The sequence below is a fragment of the Sciurus carolinensis genome, chromosome 6 (genome assembly GCF_902686445.1).
Source record: "Sciurus carolinensis chromosome 6, mSciCar1.2, whole genome shotgun sequence".
Classification (NCBI taxonomy): domain Eukaryota; kingdom Metazoa; phylum Chordata; class Mammalia; order Rodentia; family Sciuridae; genus Sciurus; species Sciurus carolinensis.
In genome coordinates, this window is record NC_062218.1 from 50718153 (window position 1) to 50739691 (window position 21539).

A 21539-nucleotide genomic window follows, 5' to 3' on the forward strand; every position below is an offset into this window, starting at 1 on the left:
ACCTGGATTCCTCAAAAGTCACTTTGTTTTCCCCTATTTTCTATTAAAATTATAATAATCCAGGGAGACTGAGTCAGGAGGATCACAAGTTCAAAGTCAGATTGAGCAATTTAGTGGGGCCCCTGAGTTCAATCCCTGGTATCAAACCAAAACAAAACAAAAAACCACCCAACTAATGACAGGTCCAGTTAGCATTTTGGCATTTATTTCCAGAAATGGTATCTTACTGAACTTTTTTTTAAAGTTGTAGATGGACTTAACTTTATTTATTTTTATGTGGTGCTGAGGATCAAACCCAGTGCCTCATGTGTGCTAGGAAAGCACTCTACCACTGAACCACAAGCTCAGCCCTGAGCATTGCTTTGTAACCTACTATTCCTTTTTTTTTTTTTTTTTGGTGGCGCTGGGTTGAACCCAGGGCATTGTGCACGACAGGCAAGCACTCTGCGAGCTAAGCTATATCCCCAGCCCTGTAACCTACTATTCTAATGCATTGCCAGTATGTTAGTGTATCAACAAATATCCTTCAACATAATTTTAGATAACTAATTTGTATTATCAGTGAATGTATTCTGATTTAATCATTCCTCTCAAATGGTTATTTAAGTATTTTTATTTCTTTACTTTAATAAACAGCCCTTGTGTGATGAATATCCTTGTAGAGTTTACTATTTGGTTCCAGTCTCTATACTGTCATTTACTATTTGCTTAACCTTTGACAGATTACTTCTCTGCGCTTCTTTGTAATGTGGGCATAACTAAGCATCTACTCTCTAGGTCTGCGTATTAAAATATAAGATTCATGTAAAGATCTTAAATAGTATCTGCCACATCTACACAACAACAAACGTTTACTAGTATGTATGAACACAGCTATTTCTTTACAACCTGTCTTTGTAAAGATAAGAAAACTTAGGTCACTAAGCTAGCTAGTAGCAGAGGCAAGCAGAAGTGGTCCTTTAAACCTTTCCACCCTTGCTGTTGCTTTGGGGTAGAGCGCCAGCAAGTTCAAGAATTTGAAAAAGATTCATGGTAAGGAGGGTTGACTTATGGGAATAAGACTGTAATAACCATTCTCTGCGTTACGAGACCCGTAAATAAGCAGTTAATATCTAGAATAGGAAAGATAAAATAGTTCTGACTTCAGTTTCAGGCAATCCAGGAGACAACTGATTTTCCTGTTTGGGGCAACGCGGACCTATTGTTGCCATAGTTACATATTCAGCTAGTCCGGGCTCCGGACTCTACGTACTGCGCATGCTCGCATTGCTGATTTGGCTGCCGGGCGCCTTTGGGTTCAAAGAGAAAGCTCCTCCTACTCCTTCCCGCCGTTCGCCTATCGCCTTCTTTTTTTGCCTATCACATGCGCACTGGGAATCTGTGACGCAATATTAGCGCGTCCGTGTCGTTTGGATTCGCGACGCTGAAGATGGCGCGTTCCTAGAAGTCGCTTTCGGCATCAGTAGGCGGCAGCTTGTGGACTGGCAGTGTGGGGCGCGGGACCAACCGACGCCACTTCGTATTGAGAAGTGGGAGTGGGAGGGCCTGGCCATTCCGGACCGAACCAAACGGTGAGGCCCAGGCCCGAGGGCCGCAGAATGCACGCGAGTGGAAGGGAGGAGTGGGTTGGGCAGCCGAGACCCGGCTACTGAGGGAAGAACGTGGAGCTACCGAGAAGTGAGGGATAGAGCAGTAGCGAGGCGAGGGCGGCATGCAGGCTTGGCTCTGTGTAACCCCGCGAATCCCTGGGAACAGAGCGGTCACCGAGTTAGCCGGTCATCAGAAAGCATGGAGGAAAATCAGGGTGGGGTGTTACAGACTTGTGTGCCAGGCAGAGCGGAGCCGAGGGTACCAGTTGTGGCTGCGATTGCGGGCCTGGGTGGTATATTTGCCCTTGGGGGATAAGTGATGCAAATTTTGAGAGAACGTAGTTATCTTTAGTATAAAATTAACAAATATATATATATATATATATATATATATATATATATATATATATATGGTTATTGCATGCCCAGCCTTGCTGGTAATAGCAGTACTGTGAAATCTTTAAACATTAGACTGTGCTTTGCCTTTAATGAAAAAGTGAAGGAAGTTATGCATTTTCTGAGAGGAGTTTCATCCTGAGCTATGGCCGCCAGTGCCCAAGCTCAGCGACTCCTGCAGCTTTATGTTTGGGGATATTTATGATTCAGCAAAACTATTTTGAGGCCCATTGCATTTGTCATTTTTCTTTATTTTGTGAGATGGTGGTGAATGAGAGAGGTAATCTGATCTAAGTGATTTGGCTAAATAGGAAGGACTGGTAGTTTGCCTTCTGGTGCCAAGGTTGCAGTTGACATACCTCTTCCTTACCGCAATTTAAACAAGCTCAGTTATAGTGTGGTAGTGTCCTTGAGGTTTGGTTGTTCTTCAGAATGAAGTGAGGAAGAGCAGTTCGCAGCCTTTCGTGAGCTCAACCCCACCATGGTTACGGATTTCCCTCCTCTATTTTCGCATTAAATTTTACTTTCTCAGGCTTCAGATTAAGGATAGAGTGACTTCACTATACATACAACCATTGCATGACATCTTTTCTTACATCTTTCTTCACTGAGTTTGGTGAAATTAGAAAATTTCTCCCTATTTTTTGTGATAGAATTGCAGGAATTTTTTTGGATGGAACCTAGGATGGAACCTAGTACTAATAGTGGAAACATAATGGGTTATAATATATGGCAATGGGTTGTGGCCATATATTAATAGTTTCAGGGTAAGAAGGGTATTCTTTGCCATGGTTACATTTCCTAAAGTTAAAGAGGATACTCATTACAAATGAATTTGGTTGTGGTAGTATGATTGGAGGTTCTAAACAAGTATGTAAAGATTATTTGTTAATTAGAAAAAGCTTTATATTTTGTGATCTTATGAATGTATTTACAATCAGAATCAAACCAGAAGGCAAAATAATCCTTGTGGGCATATGACATTTAAAATATACTGAAGATTTTTGAGAAATGCAATTTTAGTTGCATTTTGACCTTTGTCTTGTAAGTATGTACATGTGTGTGTATTTAACCTTATTTCTATTTTAGTATTACTGGTACTAGTATTCTTTTTTTTTTTTTTTTTTTTATCTGCATCAGATGGGCATTGTAGGTTAATTACAAAGTGTTTTAGGGAATGACCAGACAAATTCAGTTCAGTTCAAATGTCTGAAGTGTCATTTGTTTTTTAAATATCAGACTGATTACAGGTAATCCCACAGAGTTTAAGCTGAATTAGTGTTGCACAACCTTGCTATCAAAATGTTATATATTGCATCACCTGGGAGTTAGAAACTTAAATCTCAGGCCCAACTTGAAAACTAGTGGATCAGAATTTGCATTTTTACAAGATATCCAGATGATAGGAATGCTCATTGAAGCTTGAGATACACTACTTTGGTTGGTGAAAGATGAAGAACACAGAGATCAGGCACAAGCCTCCATGAAAATTATAACACTTTAAAAATCTGAGGTGATTTTATCCTGATTAGCAGGTCTCATTCCTCTGGTTGAAGAATCTATGAATCTGGGACCTGGAAATGGTAAGTGACTTTAAGGCCCCTATACCTAGATGCATAACCCAGGTTCTGACTCATTCCAATATTTTTCTTTTACTGGTCACTGCCAGAATTCATTATATTTAACTGAACCAAAGTATTCATGAATGTAAGCTAGGTATTCATTCAACAGTAGACAGTTTTTGATTACTGGACAGGCAGCCTAATAATCCTGTGTTCCTAATAACTGATCCTGTTTCTGATAGTGGTCTAGTATCCCACAACTTTTCCTCCTTATTCTTTACTAGATAATATTCTCTTCTACTTCAGAGAGGACATACGTTGGGCAGGATGTCTGTTGCTTTTTAATTTTTTTTTCTTCCCTCCTACAAACATGCCTGCCTCTGTCTCTAATTATGTTCTAAATTTTCTGTCCTTAGGGACAGTGTTTTCTCCCTGTATTAGTTTATGAAGGCTGCTATAACAATGTACCAGACCCAGTGGTTTAAACAACAGAAACTTATTTTCTCACAGTGGATCTGGAGGTTGAAAGTCCAAGGTCAAGGTGCAGATAGGTATGGTTTCCTATGAGGTGTCATCTGTCCTTGGCTTGCAAATGGTCACCCTCTTGATCTTTCTTCACATGATTGTCCCTTTGTGTACATGCTCCCCTGATGTCACTTCTTATAAGCACCCAAGCTGTATTAGATTAGGGACTCATCCTAGCAGCCTCCTTTTATCTAATTCACCTCTTTAAAACCCTTATCTCCAAATACTGAGGCTGCTGTGGTTAGGATTTCAACATGTGAATTTTGGGGAAACAGTTCAGTCTATAACACTTAGTTATCCCTCTTTCACTCTTAACTGGCACTAATTTACTAGGATTTAAGCACACTTAAAGTCTCTTATCTTAAATATATCTTCTTCACCCTAGATTCCTCTTCAACTTTATCTGTAATTTCTGTAATTATTTCCTTTAACTATATATTTTTTAATATTGAGGATTTAACCCAGAGGTGCCTTACCACTGAGTTACATCACCAACCCTTATTTTATTTTTTTTTGAAGATGGGTGTCTCATTAAGTTGCTAAGGGCCTTGCTAAGTTGCTGAGGCTGACCTTGAACTTGTGATCCTCCTGCCTCAGCTTCAAGAGTCTCTGGGATTATAGACTTGTGCCACTGTGCCCAGCCTCTCTTAACCTAATCTCAAGAATGAGGTTCTCTTCCTTGGGTGACCCTTTTATTCCTGAATCACTTGGAAAAACCCAAGATCTGAATTCTTTGCTCTTATTACCTTATGTGCTACCCTTCCTTTTGCATTCTTCCGCTACCTAATTACCAAATTTCGTTTTACCTCATTCCTCTGGTTCTTTTCCCCTGCTGCTCCTACATTGGTTCAAGCTATCATTTATCTGAACTTTTTAAATTCTTTTTGTGTCTTTAGGGATTGAACCTAGGGTCTTTGGCTCTCCACTGAGCTATATCCGCAGCCCTATCTTGACTCTGTTATAAACCTTCTAAGTACTTTCTGACTACAAAGCGTATATTCTATCCCTTTTTACTCTGCCTTTTTCTGCATGGAGATTGTGGTGGTGTTTTGGAAACCTTCCCTGCAAACTGTCAGATTAAAATCCATACTACCTAATTTAGGAAGAAAGGACCTTAGTGATTTGGATCTTGCTTGCTTTTCTCACCTTCTGCTCACTACTTGCCTCCCATCCTTAAGTCATGCTGAACTATTTATAGCTCCTCAAAAGTATTGGGGTGTTAAGATTCACACTTCGATATGCCTATAAATGTATCCATCACCTGTCTGACAAACACCCATGTGCACACTCATCAGGACTCAGCTGAAATGGTACTTTTCTTCTCTTCTTGAAAGACTTTATCAACCTCCAGAGAGTGAGTTAGGTCCTCCTCTTACCTTCTTCCATAGCAGCTTATATTTGCCTTTATACTATATTGTAATTATTGTCTTTTTTCCTGTAGTCTTGAGTGCAAAGATTTCCTTATTTTCAGTGCCTGACCTATAGAGACTGCTAGATTGTTGATTACTGTGAATGTAAATTGAGTAACTAAAGTTGAAAGAAGGTAGATTGTTATATCCTCTGGGGATTGTTAGACTGAATAGTCTTGAAAAGGAAGAGTCTTGGGTACTTTTTGTGGTTTTACACAACTATAAGCAGAGATTGGAATTTCCTTGTAGAATTCATTTATTTCATAATTATTCATCACTTTCATATGTAATTCATCACTTTCATATTCTAGATTCTAGGACATGAATTTAAACAAATGGAAGTCTTTGGTTTCTGAACCTTAAATTCCAATCAGGAAAGTCTATACTATAAACACAGTATACATAGTAGAATGTTAGATAGTTAATAGTATTATGCAAATTAAGAAGGCAATCAGGACCAGAAAGTTTCTGGGTTGAGGGATCAGCTATTTTAGATTGGTCATTAGGGAAGATCTTTTAGTAGAGAGCAACTTGAGCAGAGTCTAAAAAGAAATTAAAGAGTGAGACATGTTTATATCTAAAGGAAGAACTTTCTAGCCAGAGGAAACAGACCATACAAGGGAAGGATAACATATGTTTGTTTATTTCACATTACTGTGGACAACTCTAAGGTTGTTCAACAGCCTTGACTTGTCTGCTCCTCCTTCAGAGAGAGGAATTTCTTTGTTTCTTGTACCAGATATGAAACAGCTGAGTCACAGGAGACATAGATATTTGTGTAGATGTCCATCATACAATACACACAAATAAACATACTTAATAATTTCTTTACACAGCAGGATTTCTCTCCAAAGTAGTTATACTGTTGCCTAAGAATTTCTGTATCCACTTCCCAGCACTGTATATTTTTGGATTTTCTAATTTTCACCAGTTCCTTGATCAGACGAGATCGGGCGCGTTCAGGGTGGTATGGCCGTAGACTTCACCAGTTCCTTGATCATAAAGTAATATTTCAACATTTGCTTTTTAAATCCCTCATAGTTACCATCTCTTTTTGATAATTATTAACCTTTTGGTGGTTCCCTTCTTTAAGTCATCTATATCTTTGTCCAGTATTCTGTTTCTTATATTGATTCACAAAGGTACCTTGCATATAAAAACTATTTATTTTAGTTATTTAAAATCTCTTATTTTGACTTTGTCAACTTTGCATATGGTATCATCAGTGACGCCATTAATTTTGGTCTTCAGTTCTAATGGACAGAAGATTGGTTTTGGTGTTTTGATTTCTTAAGTCTAGAGCTAAAAAAAAAAAATCAGTTAATTTCATTTGTATTAATGGACAGTACTGTTGCCAAAGGCATATGGTAGTCTCTAGTTAGAATTAGGTTGGGATGGGAGACTTGCATTTTAAGTTCCAGAAAAGCCACTAATGAGCCTACAGCCTTAGAAAAGTCAGTTTATCTTTCTCTTTGGGTTTTGTTTGTTTGTTTAATACTGGGGATTTAATTCAGGGCTTCATATATGCTAGACAGACTCAATATATCTATCCTATAGTTTATCTTTTTCACCTCTTTGAGTCACAGTTTCTTGATCAGTAAAACAAAGTGCTTTAACTCAAATACTTGCTGTTTAGCTTTTTATTCTTGTTTTTTGTACTGAGGATTCTTAACGCAGAGGTGCTTTTACACTACTCTTTACACATCCCCATCCCCCGCCACCACCTTTTTTTGTATTTTTTTTATTTTGAGACAGGATCTTGCTAGGTTGCTGAGGCTTTCTTTGAACTTGCAATCCTCCTGACTCAGCCTCTGAGATTATATGTTCTTCTTTTACTTTTGTGTATTTGTGTGTGTGTATGTATGTGTGTGTTCTGGGGTTTGAACCCAGGGGTCCTCTACAACTGAGCTACATCTCTAGCCCTTGTTATTTTTCTGAGGCAGGGTCTTGCTAACTTGCTTAGATTGAACTTGAACTTCTAACTGCTTTAACCTCCTCAGTTGCTGGTGTTACAGGCATTTACCACTGTGCCTGCTTGCAGTTTAAAGAACTGATATGGGTGGCTCCAAGGTGATAGAATTTTGTGTTTTTTGATACTGAGGTTGAATCCAGGGCCTTGCATGTGCTAGACAAATGCTCTGCCACTGAGCTATATCCAACTCTTTAAAACAAAACAAAACAAAACAAAAAAAACATTGAGATGGGTTCTTGATAAGTTGCCAGTGCTGGCTTTGAACTTGTGATTTTCCTGCCTCAGCCTCTCAAATGGTTAGGATTACAGGCATGTACTACCATGCCTGGTACATAGAAAAGTTATTTTAGTGATGAAATGTAGAATGTTTATTTTTTATTTTTTTTAGACATATACATGACAGTAGAATATATTTTGACATAGTATACATACATGGAATATAACTTATTATAATTTGGATCTCATTCTTCTGGTTATACATGAGGTGGACCTTCACTGGTGGTATATTCATATATGAACATAGGAAAGTTATGTCCAATTCATTCTGTCTTTCCTATTCCCATCTCCCCATCCTTCCCTTCATTCCCCTTTGTATAATCCAGTGAACTTCTGTCCTTAAACCCCTTTATTGTGTGTAAGCTTTTGCATATCATAGTTTCCAGCTCTATCCATTTACTGGCAAAAGTCATAAAGTCATTCTTTTTTATGGCTAAGTAATATTCCATTTTGTATACATGCCAAATTTTCTTTATCCATTCATCTGTTTTTAGGGCACCCAGGTTGGTTCTATAACTTGGCTGTTGTGAATTGAGCTGCTATATACATTGATGTGACTGCTAATGTGGCAACATCACTGTAGTATGCTGATTTTAAGTCCTTTGGGTAAATACTGAGGAGTGAAATAAGTGGGTCAAATGGTGGTTCCATTCCAAGTTTTCTGAGGAATCTTCATACTGCTTTCCAGAGTGGTTACACCCATTTGCACAAGCAATGTATGAGTCACCCTTTTTTCCCACATCCTCACCAACATTTATTATTACTTGTATTCTTGTAATTGCCATTCTGACTGCAGTGAAATGAAATCTCAATATAGTTTTGACTGGAGTGAAATGAACTCTCAGTATAGTTTTGATTTGCATTTTTCTAATAGCTAGTAATGTTGAACATTTTTTCTTGTATTTGTTGACCATTTGTATTTCTTCCTCTGTGAAATGCCTGTTCAGTTCCTTTGCCTGTTTATTGACTGGGTTATTTGGTTTTTTTGGTGTTAAGTTTTTTGAGTTCTTTATATATCCTGGAGATTAATGCTCTATCTGAGATGTAGGTGGCAAAGATTTTCTCCCATTTTGTAGATTCTCTCTTCATGTTTTTGATTGTTTCTTTTGCTGTGAAGAAGTATTTTAGTTTGATACCATCCCATTAATTGATTCTTGATTTTACTTCTTGTGCTTTAGGAGTCTTGTTCAGGAAGTTGGTTCCTAATCCTACATGATGGAAAGTTAAGTTCTTTTAGTAGGTGAAGGGTCTCTGGTCTAATGCCTAGGTCCTTGACCCACTTTGAGTTTTGTGCAGGGTGATTGATAGGGGTTCAGTATTATTCTGCTATATATGGATTTCCAGTTTTCCCAGCACAATTTGTTGAAGAGGCTATCTTTTCTCCAGTGTATGTTTATGCTGCCTTTGTTTAGTATGAAATAACCTTATTTATGTGTTTCTGTCTCTGTATCTAAGTGTAGAGTGTTTTTTAGTTGTAGGCATTGAGTGTACAGCTCATACATCATTTCATAAGTGGATTATTTTAAATGCATTGACTCTTTAGGCTGGACTCGCAAGACTGAATTTCTTATAATATGTAAGGATAGAGACAGTGACTTCCTGGACCAGTAATTGGAAACTCTTGATCAAAGCTGTCTATATTTGGAGAGGACTGATGATCCTTTGCTCATCCCTGGTGGACTCTCTCCAAATGCTAGTGGCATTGAGATCTTGGGACTGCAATGTGGCTGAACCCAGGACCTCTGAGGCCCAAATGGTGGGATAAGAGACTGGATCTGCCAGGGCCTGTCTGGGCCAGGCAGTCTTGGGAGAAGTCAGAGTCAGAGCTGAGAAGCTTTTGGACACTGGCAGAGACAATTGTTCAATTTTCCACTGAGATTTGTTTTTATTCTTTTTCTTCTCTGGCATCTCTCTCCACCTTATTTGGAACAGAGTGTTTTATGTGCATCAGTTTGTTGTGGACAGTGATAGTGCATGATGTTTTGCAGTTCTGCTATATATTCTTACATTTTCAATTTTTTTTTCTCTTATATGTATTCTTCCTTTTGCTTGTCTGTCTTCACAGATTCCCTTTCTACCTTTTCTCCACCTAACACCCAGTCTCTGTTGGTTCCTCTTTCACTCTTCTTGTGGAATTTTGCTTCTAGCTTCTCTCTTTCTCCCTCATGAACACCATGTTCTGCACTATTTTCTCTTTTTGGCCACTATTTGAGATTGTAAATCCTTTTGGCAAATTCTCTGTTTATGTTGTGGACAGTGATTGAACTCATCATTGCTGTTTATAGTGAGAGGGCAGTGGACACCTTGGTGGAAGCTATTAGATTCGAGGCTGTATATTGTTTGCACTGGGTGCTGTTGATATTGGTTTCCCTCTTAAAGGTGGGATACTGGAAATCTTCAGGGACAATATAGGACTACAGGGTAGAATCTGTACTGCCTCAGATCGATACAGCTAGATGGGAAAATATACAAGCAACATGAAAAAACAAGGGAACAATATGCCACAAACAAACCAAGATGCCCCAATAAGAGAATCTACTGACAACACAGTAGAAGAAATGTCCAAGAAGTAGTTTAGAATGTACATAGTTAAACTGGTCTGTGAAGTAAAGGAGGGTATAAAGAGTGAAATCAAAGAGAAAATACAGGAAGTGAAAGATCACTTCAATAAAGAGTTAGAGATTATGAAAAAAAAAAAAACAAGCAGAAATCCTTGAAATGAAGGAATCAATAAATCAAATTATAAATTCAGTGGAAAGCACCACCAACAGACTAGACCATTTGGAAGACAGAACCTCAGGCAATGAAGACAAAATATTTAATATTGAAAACAAAGTTGACCATGCAGAGAAGATGGTAAGAATCCATGAACAGAACTTCCAAGAATTATGGAATAACATGAAAAGACCAAATTTAAGAGTTATCGGGGTAGAAGAAGCAAAGATAGAAACCAAAGGAATGTAAAATCTTTTCAATGATATAATATCAGAAAATTTCCCAAACCTAAAAAATGAAATGAAAAATGAAATACAGGAGGCTTATAGGACCCAAAATGTACAAAATCACATCAGACCTACACCAAGAAACATTGTAATGAAAATTACTAAAATATAGAATAAGGATAAATTCTTAAAGACCATGAGAGAAAAAAAGCAAATTACATACAGGAGAAAACCAGTTTGGATCTCAACCGATTTCTCAACCCAGATCCTCAAAGCTGGGAGGTCATGGAACAACTTAGTTCAAGCTCTGAAAGAAATGGGTGCCAACCAAGAATTTTATATCCAGCGAAATGAAGTTTCAGATTTGAAGATGAAATAAAAACCTTCCATGATAGACAAAAGTTAAAAGAATTCACAATTAGAAAATCTGCACAACAAAACATTCTCATCAAAATATTCCATGAGGTTGAAGTGGAAACAAAAAAAAAAGGTGAGGAACCAGCAAAGGGAGGAACTACACTAAAGGAATAGTCAAAGGAGAAACTAAAAGCCAGAGGGAAACCAAAATGACCAGGAATACAAGTCATATCTCAGTAATAACCTTGAATATTAACGGCCTAAACTCATCAATTAAAAGACATAGACTTGCAGATTGGGTTAATAAATAAGACCCAACAATATCCTTTCTCCAAGAGACTCACCTCAGGCAAAGACATCAACAGACTGAAGGTGAAAGAATGGGAAAAAAACATCACTCACATGATTGTGTAAACAAGAAGGGGTTTCCATCTTCATATCAGATAAAGTGGGCTTCAAGCCAGAGTTAATCAGACGGGACAAAGAAGATCATTTCATCCTATTTCAGGGAATTACACATCGACAGTACATAATGATCGTAAATATTTATTCCCCAAACCAGTGGAGCATCTGTGTCAAACAAACCCTCCTCCATTTCAAGAATCAAATAGACCACAACACAATAATACTGGGTAACTTTAACACGCCTCTTACCGTTGGATAGATCTTCCAAACAAAAACTAAAAAAATGATAGAACTAAATAATACAATCAATAATTTAGACTTCCCTTAGTCTACCTGCAGCAGGCAGGAAGGCAGTTCTTCCCGCTGTCCGACTGAGAGGCACCTGCTGAGTGGGAGGCAGGGCTCTTACTCCCTGTGAGGGATCTACAGTGACTGAGGAGGCTCTGAGCCTGGGCGGAAGAGGCAGTGGCAGCTGGGGCCAGCACATAAAGGACTGCTAAAAACAGAGTGATGTGACTGTTGTGGCAGGCCTAGAAGCTGAGTGGGTTCTAGCACTTGGCCCATTTTGCCAGCTCTTCCGAACTCCCCATCTTCACCACTACCTGTGACCTCTGAGGCCACCTCAAGCACCCCTCCTCCCCTCCCTGCCCCTGCCCCAGGGGGCTGCTGCCACTGCCTCCGACCACGACCACGACTCTGAAGAGAATCCACAAGAATTGAATGATTCTGCAAGGGACCCTCCAGCACAGTGTTCTGCTGGTCCTGTTGGAGATATGTTTCAATGCCAAGCTACAATAATGAGGCCAAATGGCAGTCCCTATCAGGGTGGAGTTTGTTTCTTAATAGTTAATTTCCTAATGACTTATCCCTTAATACCACCTAAGGTTGCATTTACAACAAGAATTCATCATCCAAATATTAACAGTAATGGCAGCATTTGTCTTGATAATATGGTCACAGTGGTCTCCAGCACTGTTTCTAAAGTACTCTTGTCCATGTATTCTCTGTTGTGTGATCCCAATCCAGATGATCCTTTAGTGCCTGAGATTACTCAGATCTACAAAACAGAGGAAAGTACAACAGAATAACTCAGGAATGGACTTAGAAATATGGGATGTAATTAAAGAAATTATTGGGTAACCTCTACAAATAAAGATAGGGAAACTCTGAAAGAGAAAGTCCTTTTGATTTCAGTTTGCTTTCTGTGAGCCCACACCCCATCTTCCCCTGATACAATGCTGCGTGTTGTACATACTTGGAACAACAAACTAGAAATACAGTACTTCTGTACCAACGTTGCCTCCTAGCAGAGAAGTGTTTGTGTGACAAGCCAGTTCTCCAGGTGTAACCTAGGTGTGAGACTAAAAAACTTTCCTTATTGACTTAAATTTGGGTATACGGGCAAGGTGTGAGGAATGATGGGTGGAACGTGGTGTATGCTTGGATGGGGTGGAGCTCCACTGACCTGTAGGAAATTATTTTTAAGTGGAATCCATTTAAATTCAAAACAGTTATGAAAATTGAGGTGAAGAACATAAAGCTGTTTCTGTATTCATTTTATTCCGAAGGACCTACAACTTAGGTGAGAAGGATATGATCAACCATATTAAACTCTACCCACGTCTTATGTTTTAATTTTTAACTTTAACTGGTCAACATTTAAATGGATCAGAGCTATTAGTATATAAAGTGTGGTGGGCTTTGCTCCTGACTTCTTTTACATCTCCCTGTCCCTTCAACCTTTGTCCTTTCAGCCCCTTTCTCCATATTCTTTGGTTTGTATGTGGTTTCTCAGTTAATATATAGCTAATAGCTATAATTTTTCTTCTGTTTTTAACTCCTTAGGTCTATTTGGATACAAGTTATGAAAATTCATTTGATGGAAATACTTGTTTATATTTAAAGACCCAATTGTTCCTCTGGAACTTGTACGTTTGAGAATGATTAATCTGTGTAATAAACTGATTACTACAGTCATTATGTATTAAAAAGTAACTTAGACTTAACAGACATATATAGAATATTTCATCCATCAATGAGTGAATGCACTTTTTTCTCAGCAGCACATGGATCCTTTTCTAAAATAGACCATATCTTATGCCACAAAGCAACTCTTAGTAAATACAAAAAAAAAAAAAAAAAATGGAGATAATACCCTACATTCTATCAGATCATAATGGACTGAAATTAGAAATCAACGATAAAACAAAAAAGCTCTCTTAACACCTGGACACTAAAAAATACACTGATGAATGGTGGATGGATAGTAAAAGAAATCAAGGATGAAATGAAAAATTACTTGAGAGGTAAATGAGAATACTGACACAACATACCAAATTCTCTGTGATACTGTGAAGCCAGTACTAAGAGGAATGTTCATGCATTGAGTTCATTCATTAAAATAATACGAAGTCAACAAATAAATGACCTAACATTACATCTCAAAGCCTAGAAAAAGAATGAATCAACACCAAAAACAGAAGACAGGAAATAAAATCAGAGCTGAAATAAGTGAAATTGAAACAAAAGAAACAATTGAAAAAATTGACAAAACAAAAAGTTGATTCTTTGAAAAAGTCAATAAAATCGATAAACCCCTGACCACACTAACAAAGAGAAAAAGAAAATCAAGTTACTAAAATAGTGTGAAAAAGGAAGTAATCACAACGGACACAGCTGAAATACAGAAGATAATTAGAAACTATTTTGAAAATGTATATTCTAATAAAATAGAAACTATTGAAGACATTGACAAATTTCTAGAGACATATGATCTACCTAAACTGAATCAGGAGGTAGTACATGATTTAAACAGAAAAATTTTAAGTAATGAAATAGAAAACTCCATTAAAAGCCCAGCACCAGAAGGATTCTCAGCCAAGTTCTACAAGACCTTCAAAAAAGAATTAACACTAATACTCCTCAAATTATTCCTTGAAATAGAAAAGGAGGGAATGCTTCCAAACTTTTCTGTGAAGTTAATATCACCCTGATAACAAAACCAGACAGACACATCAGGTAAAGAAAACTTCAGACCAGTATCCCTGATGAACATAGGTGCACAAATTCTCAATAAAATTCTGGCAAATCATATACAAAAACATATTTAAAAGATAGTGCACCACGATTAAGTGGGGTTCATCCCAGGGATGCAAGGTTGGCTCAACATCCAGAAATCAATAAACATCATATCAATAGACTTAAAAACAAGAATCATATAATCATCTCAATAGATGCAGAAAAGCATTTAACAAACTACAACACCCCTCATGTTCAAAATACTTGAAAAACTAGGGGTAGTAGGAACATACCTCAATATCATAAAAGCTATATATGCTAAACCCAAGGCCAACATAATTCTAAATGGAGAAAAATTTAAAACATTCCCTCTAAGAACTGGAACAGGGATGCCCCCCCCTTTTTTTTTTACCACTTTTATTCTACATTGTCCTTGAATTTCTAGCCAGAGCAATTAGAAGAAGAAATTAAAGGTATACAAATAGTAAAGAAGAACTAAAACTATCACTATTTGCTGATAATATGATTCTATATTTAGAAAATCAAAAAAATTCCACCAGGAAACTTTCAGAACTAGTAAATGAATTCAGCAAAGTAGCAGGATATAAAATCAATACCCATAAATCAAAAACATTCCTATACATCAGTACTGAATCCACTGAAAGAAAAATAAGGAACACTACCCCATTCACAATTACCTCAAAAAAAAAAAAATACTTGGGAATTAATCTAACAAAAGAGATGAAAGACCTCCACAATGAAAACTACAGAACACTAAACAAAGAAATTGAAGAAGACCTTAGAAGATGGAGAGACCTTCGTGCTCTTGGATAGGCAGAATTATTATTGTCAAAATGACCATACTACCAAAATTTGTTATGTGAATTTAATGTACTTCCTATTAAAATCCCAATGACATTTTTCATTCTTAGAATTGGGCTATAGATTATGATTTAATTTACAGGAATTGAACTATCTTCAAAAATCACTGACAGCCAGGTGTGGTGCCATAGACCTTAAGTTAAAAGGGCTGGAGATGTAGCTCAGTACACTGGTGGGTTCAATCCCCAGTACTCTGGGGAGTTAGGGGTGGAGGAAGCTAATACATCTTCCTCTCATTCCTTTTTTGGAAATGCTCCTATAACACATGCTAAATACTATATATATTACTCTTCCATTTCACCAAAAGGCAACTCTCTTTTAAGTTTTTATTTGCTCAGTGCCTATTCTTCAAGGGGAAAAATTGGAGCTTTCAAGTTCTCAGTGTCACTTTTGTGATGGTTTGCATCTGGCTATGTTTTTTCCTCTTTCTGAGTATTTATCCTTTTTGAAATGTGGAGTACTGCAATGAATCACTAGGTAATTTCATTACTCATGTCACTCTGTTCTCGAACCAGTTTCTTAGTTTCCTTACACTAAATAAAACATAGCTTTCCCTTATTACATTTTATTAAATTCCTTTATATTTACTTTGACTAAAGTTCAAAAGCATTCATAAATTCTCACATTTTCTTATTGTAGAGAGTACTCTTAGCAACATAGTATTTAATTATAGAAGAGGTGACTGCTGTATGAAAGTTCTTTGTTGTGTTTTGCTTGAAGATGAATCCTGTCTTTCTTGCTTTATGCTATTCTTTAAACTCTCATTTATTTCTTCTGCTCAAGAGCTTGGTATTCTTTGCTGTATTGCCTTGAACCTTGGAAACCTTAACACTTCCAGATGATTGTTTTGGCTAATTGGCCACTGAGAATTCCCACTCTTCTCCCAGACCTCAAGGGGAAAGCATGCTTGGAGCCCACTCTTTTTGTTTGTTTGCGGTGCTGGGGATTGAACCCAGAGCCTTGTGCTTATGAGGCAAGCATGCTACCAACTGATCTATATGCCCAGCCTGGAGCACACTCTTTGATGTATGATATGTACTTCTTACCATTGACTGGCACTGCAGATTACTCAAACAAAAAAAAAAAAAAAAAAATTTTTTTTCCATCTTTAGAAATGGTTTACTTAATGCATAAAGAATCAAGGTGATATTGTTAATGTCATGAAAAATACTTAGAAACTAAAGACATTATTGCCAACAAATACAAAATTATTTTTCTTTAATGTGATGGAAGTGTGCTATATATAAGGAAAATTAAAAGTAACTAATGTTGGAACTTCCTGTTTAGTTTGATTTTTTTCCTCCCCAGGCTATAAATATTTTAAACTATTGTCTTTATGAACACCAAATAGTAAGAATATTAAGTGCCTACGGAACCAGACTAGATGCCTGTTAACAGACAAATGGATAAAGAAAATGTTATATACACATAGTGGAGTTCTACTCAGCCACAAAGAAGAATGACATTATATCATTTGCTGGTAGATGGAGGGAACTGGAGAACATCTTGCTAAGTGAAATAAGCCAGATTCAGAAAGTTGAGGGTTCAGTGCTCTCTCTCCTGTTTGGAAGCTACAGAGAGAAAAAGAAAAAGAAATTTTTAAAAAAGGGGATCTCACGAAAGTAGAAGATAGACCAATAGAGTAGAGGAAGAGTGAGGGAGTAGGGGGACCATGTAGAAGTACTAGGGAACGAAATCTACCATGTTATATTATGTTCATGTATGCATCTAGCACAATGAATCTTGTTTATATGTATAATTATGCACTAATTGAAATAATAATAATAGATGGGAAATCAGAATAATCCAATTGGGTTATAGGGTGGGAAAGGGAAGGTACTGGGAATAAGATTGTTCAAATTATATGCACGTATGAATATGGCAAAATGAGCCCAATTTTATGTATAACTATAATGCACCACTACAAAAATTAAGTCCCTTGTGAAGATTATTTGTAGTTAAAACTGCTGTTTGATAATAAGACTCAGAGTTCCTCTTGAGTGAGGAAAATTGTTTCTAGGTAAACATTGCTATCTCAAATCTGGATACTGTGAGAGAAATGTTGCTGCTGTACTTTTGCTCCTAAAGACCAAATTCATAAGTTTTTATGATGATGCAATTAATGACCACATTGCCCACCTAAATATGGTATTATTTAATATATGTCCATGATTTCTTCATATGTGTTTAAAAAGAGAAACATGATTTGAAGCTCTTAAGGAACTGGGATATCTTTAAAAACTTTTTTTTTTTTTTAAATTTGATCTAATTAGTTATATGTGACAGCAGAATGCTTTTCAACTTCTTGTACACAAGGAACTGGGGTATCTTAAGAGTAGGTAAGAGAAAGCAAGGAAGTAGCTCTTCTCCTTTTTGATGTTATATATCTTTTGTTGCATATTTTTTCCCTCCCAAATGAACCAGTCTTTGACAATCTTTTTGAAGTGTTGTAGGAATGCATCAGTATCCCTGGTGTCATTATTGTGAGGGTATTTGGGCAAATAGTATATGGAAGCATTTTTAGCTAATCCCTAGGAAGTGTTATTGACATCTATTATATATGGGCATGGGGATGCTAAACAACCTATAAAATATGTACAGAGAAGAATTTTTTTTTTCCCACAGGGTGTTTGTTGAGAAACAGAAGTGATCCAAATTGTGCAGTATGGATTTGAATGGGGCTGGCACCTTCAGAACCACTTTGGCTTATGTCGAAGTCTTATGTCCTTTTGTCTTGCTTTAATTTCTTGAATAAATGTTATTCCTTACCTTGTGTTAACATCAGTGGTTGTTGATACTCAAGCCATGTTTTCCTTTTCTTTCGTCACTTTTCCTTGTCTCTTGCTGAGTTTAATAGTTATGCCCTCAGAGCTCATTAAAAATAGTTTTATGGAGCTGCAATTCATAGACTATATTATTTACCTATTGAAAGTATACAATTCAGTGGTTTTTAGTATATTCAGAATTGTGCAGCCATCATTACAATCAATTTTGGAATTTTTTTTCTTTTCTTTTTTTTGCTTTTGGTACAGGGGGTTGAACCCAGGAGGTACTTTTCCATTGTGTTAAGTCACCAGTCTTGTTTAAAAATTTTTTTATTTTGAGACAGGGTTTTGCTAAGTTGCTGAGGGCCTCAGTAAGTTGCCAATGTTGGTGTTGAACTTAATTATATAGAAATATTTTCCTGTTCACAGTTACTCCACATTTTTCCCAGTCCTAGGCAACCACTTACCTACTTTTTGTTTTTATGAACTTGCGTGTTCTTCGTATTTCATATAAATAGAATCTTTTTTTTGTGACTGACTTATTTTACTTAACATAATTTTTTCTTTTCTTTTTTTTTTTTTAACTGGTGATTGAATCCAGAGGCACTTGACCACTGAGCCACATCCCTGGTCTCTCACACACACACACACACACACACACACACACACATATGTATTGTATGTATATTATTTTGAGACAGAATCTAGCTCAGGTGCTTAGGGTCTTGCTAAGTTGGTGAGATTGGCTTTGAACTCATGATCCTTCTGCCTGAGCCTCCTGAGCCACTGGTATTATAGGTGTGTGCCCGACCTGGGTTAGATTTCAACATATACATTGAGGAAGAGTTTACAAACATTCAGTCCACGATAAATTCTGTCTTTCTCCAGTGCTGGGGATGTTACCCAGGACTTTCTTCTATAGTCATAAATTCCGTCCAAGCACAGCTTTAGCTAAATCCCTGATTATTTGTGCATTGGTTCCACTTTCATGTATTGCAAAATATTCCTTCATATCCCTGTGATTTCTTTGATCTATTGGTTATATAGGAGTGTGTTTTCATTTCTACATATTTGTGAATTTCTCACTTCTTTCTGTTATCAATTGCAGTCTTCTCAAACCTTTTAAATTTATTGAGTCTTGTTAAACATCCTAGCACATGGTCTGTCCTGGAGAATGTTCCATGTGTATTTCAGAAGAATAGTTTGCAGTATGCTGTTGTGTGGAGTGTTCTATAAATGTCTGTTAGGGTTAGTTTGAGTAAGTCTGTTAGTAGTTAGTTAGTAGTTTGGGTTCATGGCTTAAATGCCACAGATTCCTCCTGTTTTTACTAAGGCTTAGTAGTATATCTTGCATAGATGTTTCTCCATTTGCTGTATGCCTGTATGTCACTTTCCAGAGACTTTGGTTTTTATTATTTTCATCAGCTAGGTTTTGTTTCGTTTTGTTTTGCTATGGATAATGGAACTCCTCATGCCACCATTCTAAGAAGAATTCTTTCTCTGTTTCATTTAAATTGTAAGTTGGGTCAAGAGTATTGATTAGGGGGGCTGTGGCTGTAGCTCAGTGGTAGAAGGCTTGCTTAGCATGTATGAGGCATTGGGTTTAATCCTCAGCACCCCACCACATAAAAATAAGTAAAATATATTGTGTCCATCTACAACTAAAAAAGTTTAAAAACAGAGCATTGATTAGATTAAGATTGAGCATTTTTGGTGTTTCAGAGTTGAGTTTGTAGATTATCAATAGGCACATTAAGTGGGCAACCTGCTACCAGGTCCTCTGTTGCCCTGTGAGAATTCTCTTTCTATTCTTGAATAAATTCTACTCCTTAAAAAAAGGGGGGGGGTGCATTTAAGGTCAATTTTATTGCTGCCCTTGATACCAAATTTGCTCTCTTGGTTTAACTGGTAACTGGTGGGCTCATTGATTCTAAAGTTTGTTTCTTCACTGCATTTAGCAAGTGATATACTGGACACACTGGAAACATTCTGTTCCCAAGTAACTGTTCTTAATGGTTTTAGCATCCATTACCATTGATCCATGCTGCGTATGTTATTTCACTGTTGGAACTCTTATGATTTTGAAATTCTTTTCTTAAATTTTTACTGTAATCTTACAGTAAAAAAATCTCTATAAGTCAGCTCACTGCTTTAGCATTTTGTAGTCTTAGGGTTACCGTTTGTGTGAAATGCCTTAAAACTAAGGATAAACACAGATAATGTATTAGTCCGAAGAAAATTGTCATGATTGAAATTATAGTCACTGTAGGCTTGAGAAGTCTGTCTGTGGGTGGCAGGCAAAAATGCTGAGTTTTCTCTTATTTACTCATTTCTTTTAATGAAAATGAAAATGTTTACATTATACAGGCATGTTTGTATAATCTTGGACTTTGGATTTTTACCCATTAAATGAACTGCTGTATTATTTCAGTAGGGTAAATTCTGGGTTCTAACTGGTATGCTAGAAATTATTCTTCACAATTTGTTTTAATAAGAATGGTTTCTTTTGTTTTACACTCTGCTATTCTACAGAATATTGCTAGAGAACAGGGACTTGTCATCCAAAAAACTATTGCATTGCCTGCCAAAAAATTGGTGCTCCATGCTAGGTGCGTTGGCACAAGCCTGTAATCTCAGCAGCTCTGGAGGCTGAGGCAGGAGGATTGTGAGTTCAAAGCCAGCCTCAGCAACTTAGCAAGGTCCTAAGTAACTCTGCAAGACTCCGTCTCTAAATAAAATATAAAAAAGGGCTGGAGATGTGGTTCAGTAGTTAAGCGCAATCCGTGGTACCAAAGGCAGGGAAAAATTGGTGCTCCAAAAATATGTGAACTGAGCTCTTCCTTCCAGACTGGATGGGGTCTTCTTGGAAGCAAGGATAGGAGAAAGAGAAAAGGAAGCAGTGTCATATTCTGGACAGGACCAAGGTAGGGCAAAATGCTGGAGGTAGGACAGGATGGGAAATTCTAACAGTTTCCATTAGAAGAGGTAAATGGTGAGGTATGTGGATAATAAAGATAAAAGTACATAGACTTAGGAATTACTTTGCTTTGAAGTTTCAGAGAGATTGAGAGTGTTTCTATATTTTCTGCACAGTCTTTGTTCTTGGCAAAAATTGCTTTGAAGGTTGGCATTAGTCAGTGATTTTTCAAGTAATAACCCAAAACAGGACATGACTCTTTTCTTAATTTTTGTGTTGGTGAGGGTAGGATGGGAATGAGTTCTGGTATAGCCTTTCTCTTACTCATTTGTTCATATCATTACATTCATATATTCTTTCTATGCTATGCTTTTTTTGCACCTATATAAAAATACATCTTATTTTGCCTACTTCTCCAATTCATTGTGTTGCATTTTCCTTTTGCTGTTAGTCATACTGACCTCTTTGAGTTTGTTACTAAATCCTAAGGCCTGGCTTTTTTTTTTTTTTTTTTTTTTTTTTTC

At 37.0% G+C, this 21539-nt stretch overlaps 2 protein-coding genes across 2 annotated transcripts in view; both read left to right on the plus strand.

Annotated features, from left to right (window-relative positions):
• Window positions 1–1423: 1423 nt before the first annotated feature.
• Ipo11 (importin 11) overlaps window positions 1424–21539 on the plus strand; it is a 210397-nt gene continuing 190281 nt past the window's right edge. The window contains exon 1 of the mRNA XM_047555967.1: window positions 1424–1571. The gene's annotated coding sequence lies outside the window, so the exon portion shown is untranslated. The remainder of the gene's footprint in view (window positions 1572–21539) is intronic.
• On the plus strand, window positions 12207–12521 carry LOC124987048 (ubiquitin-conjugating enzyme E2 D3-like). The gene has a single exon (XM_047555966.1). The coding sequence runs from the start codon at window positions 12207–12209 to the stop codon at window positions 12519–12521; it is 315 nt and encodes a 104-aa protein (XP_047411922.1).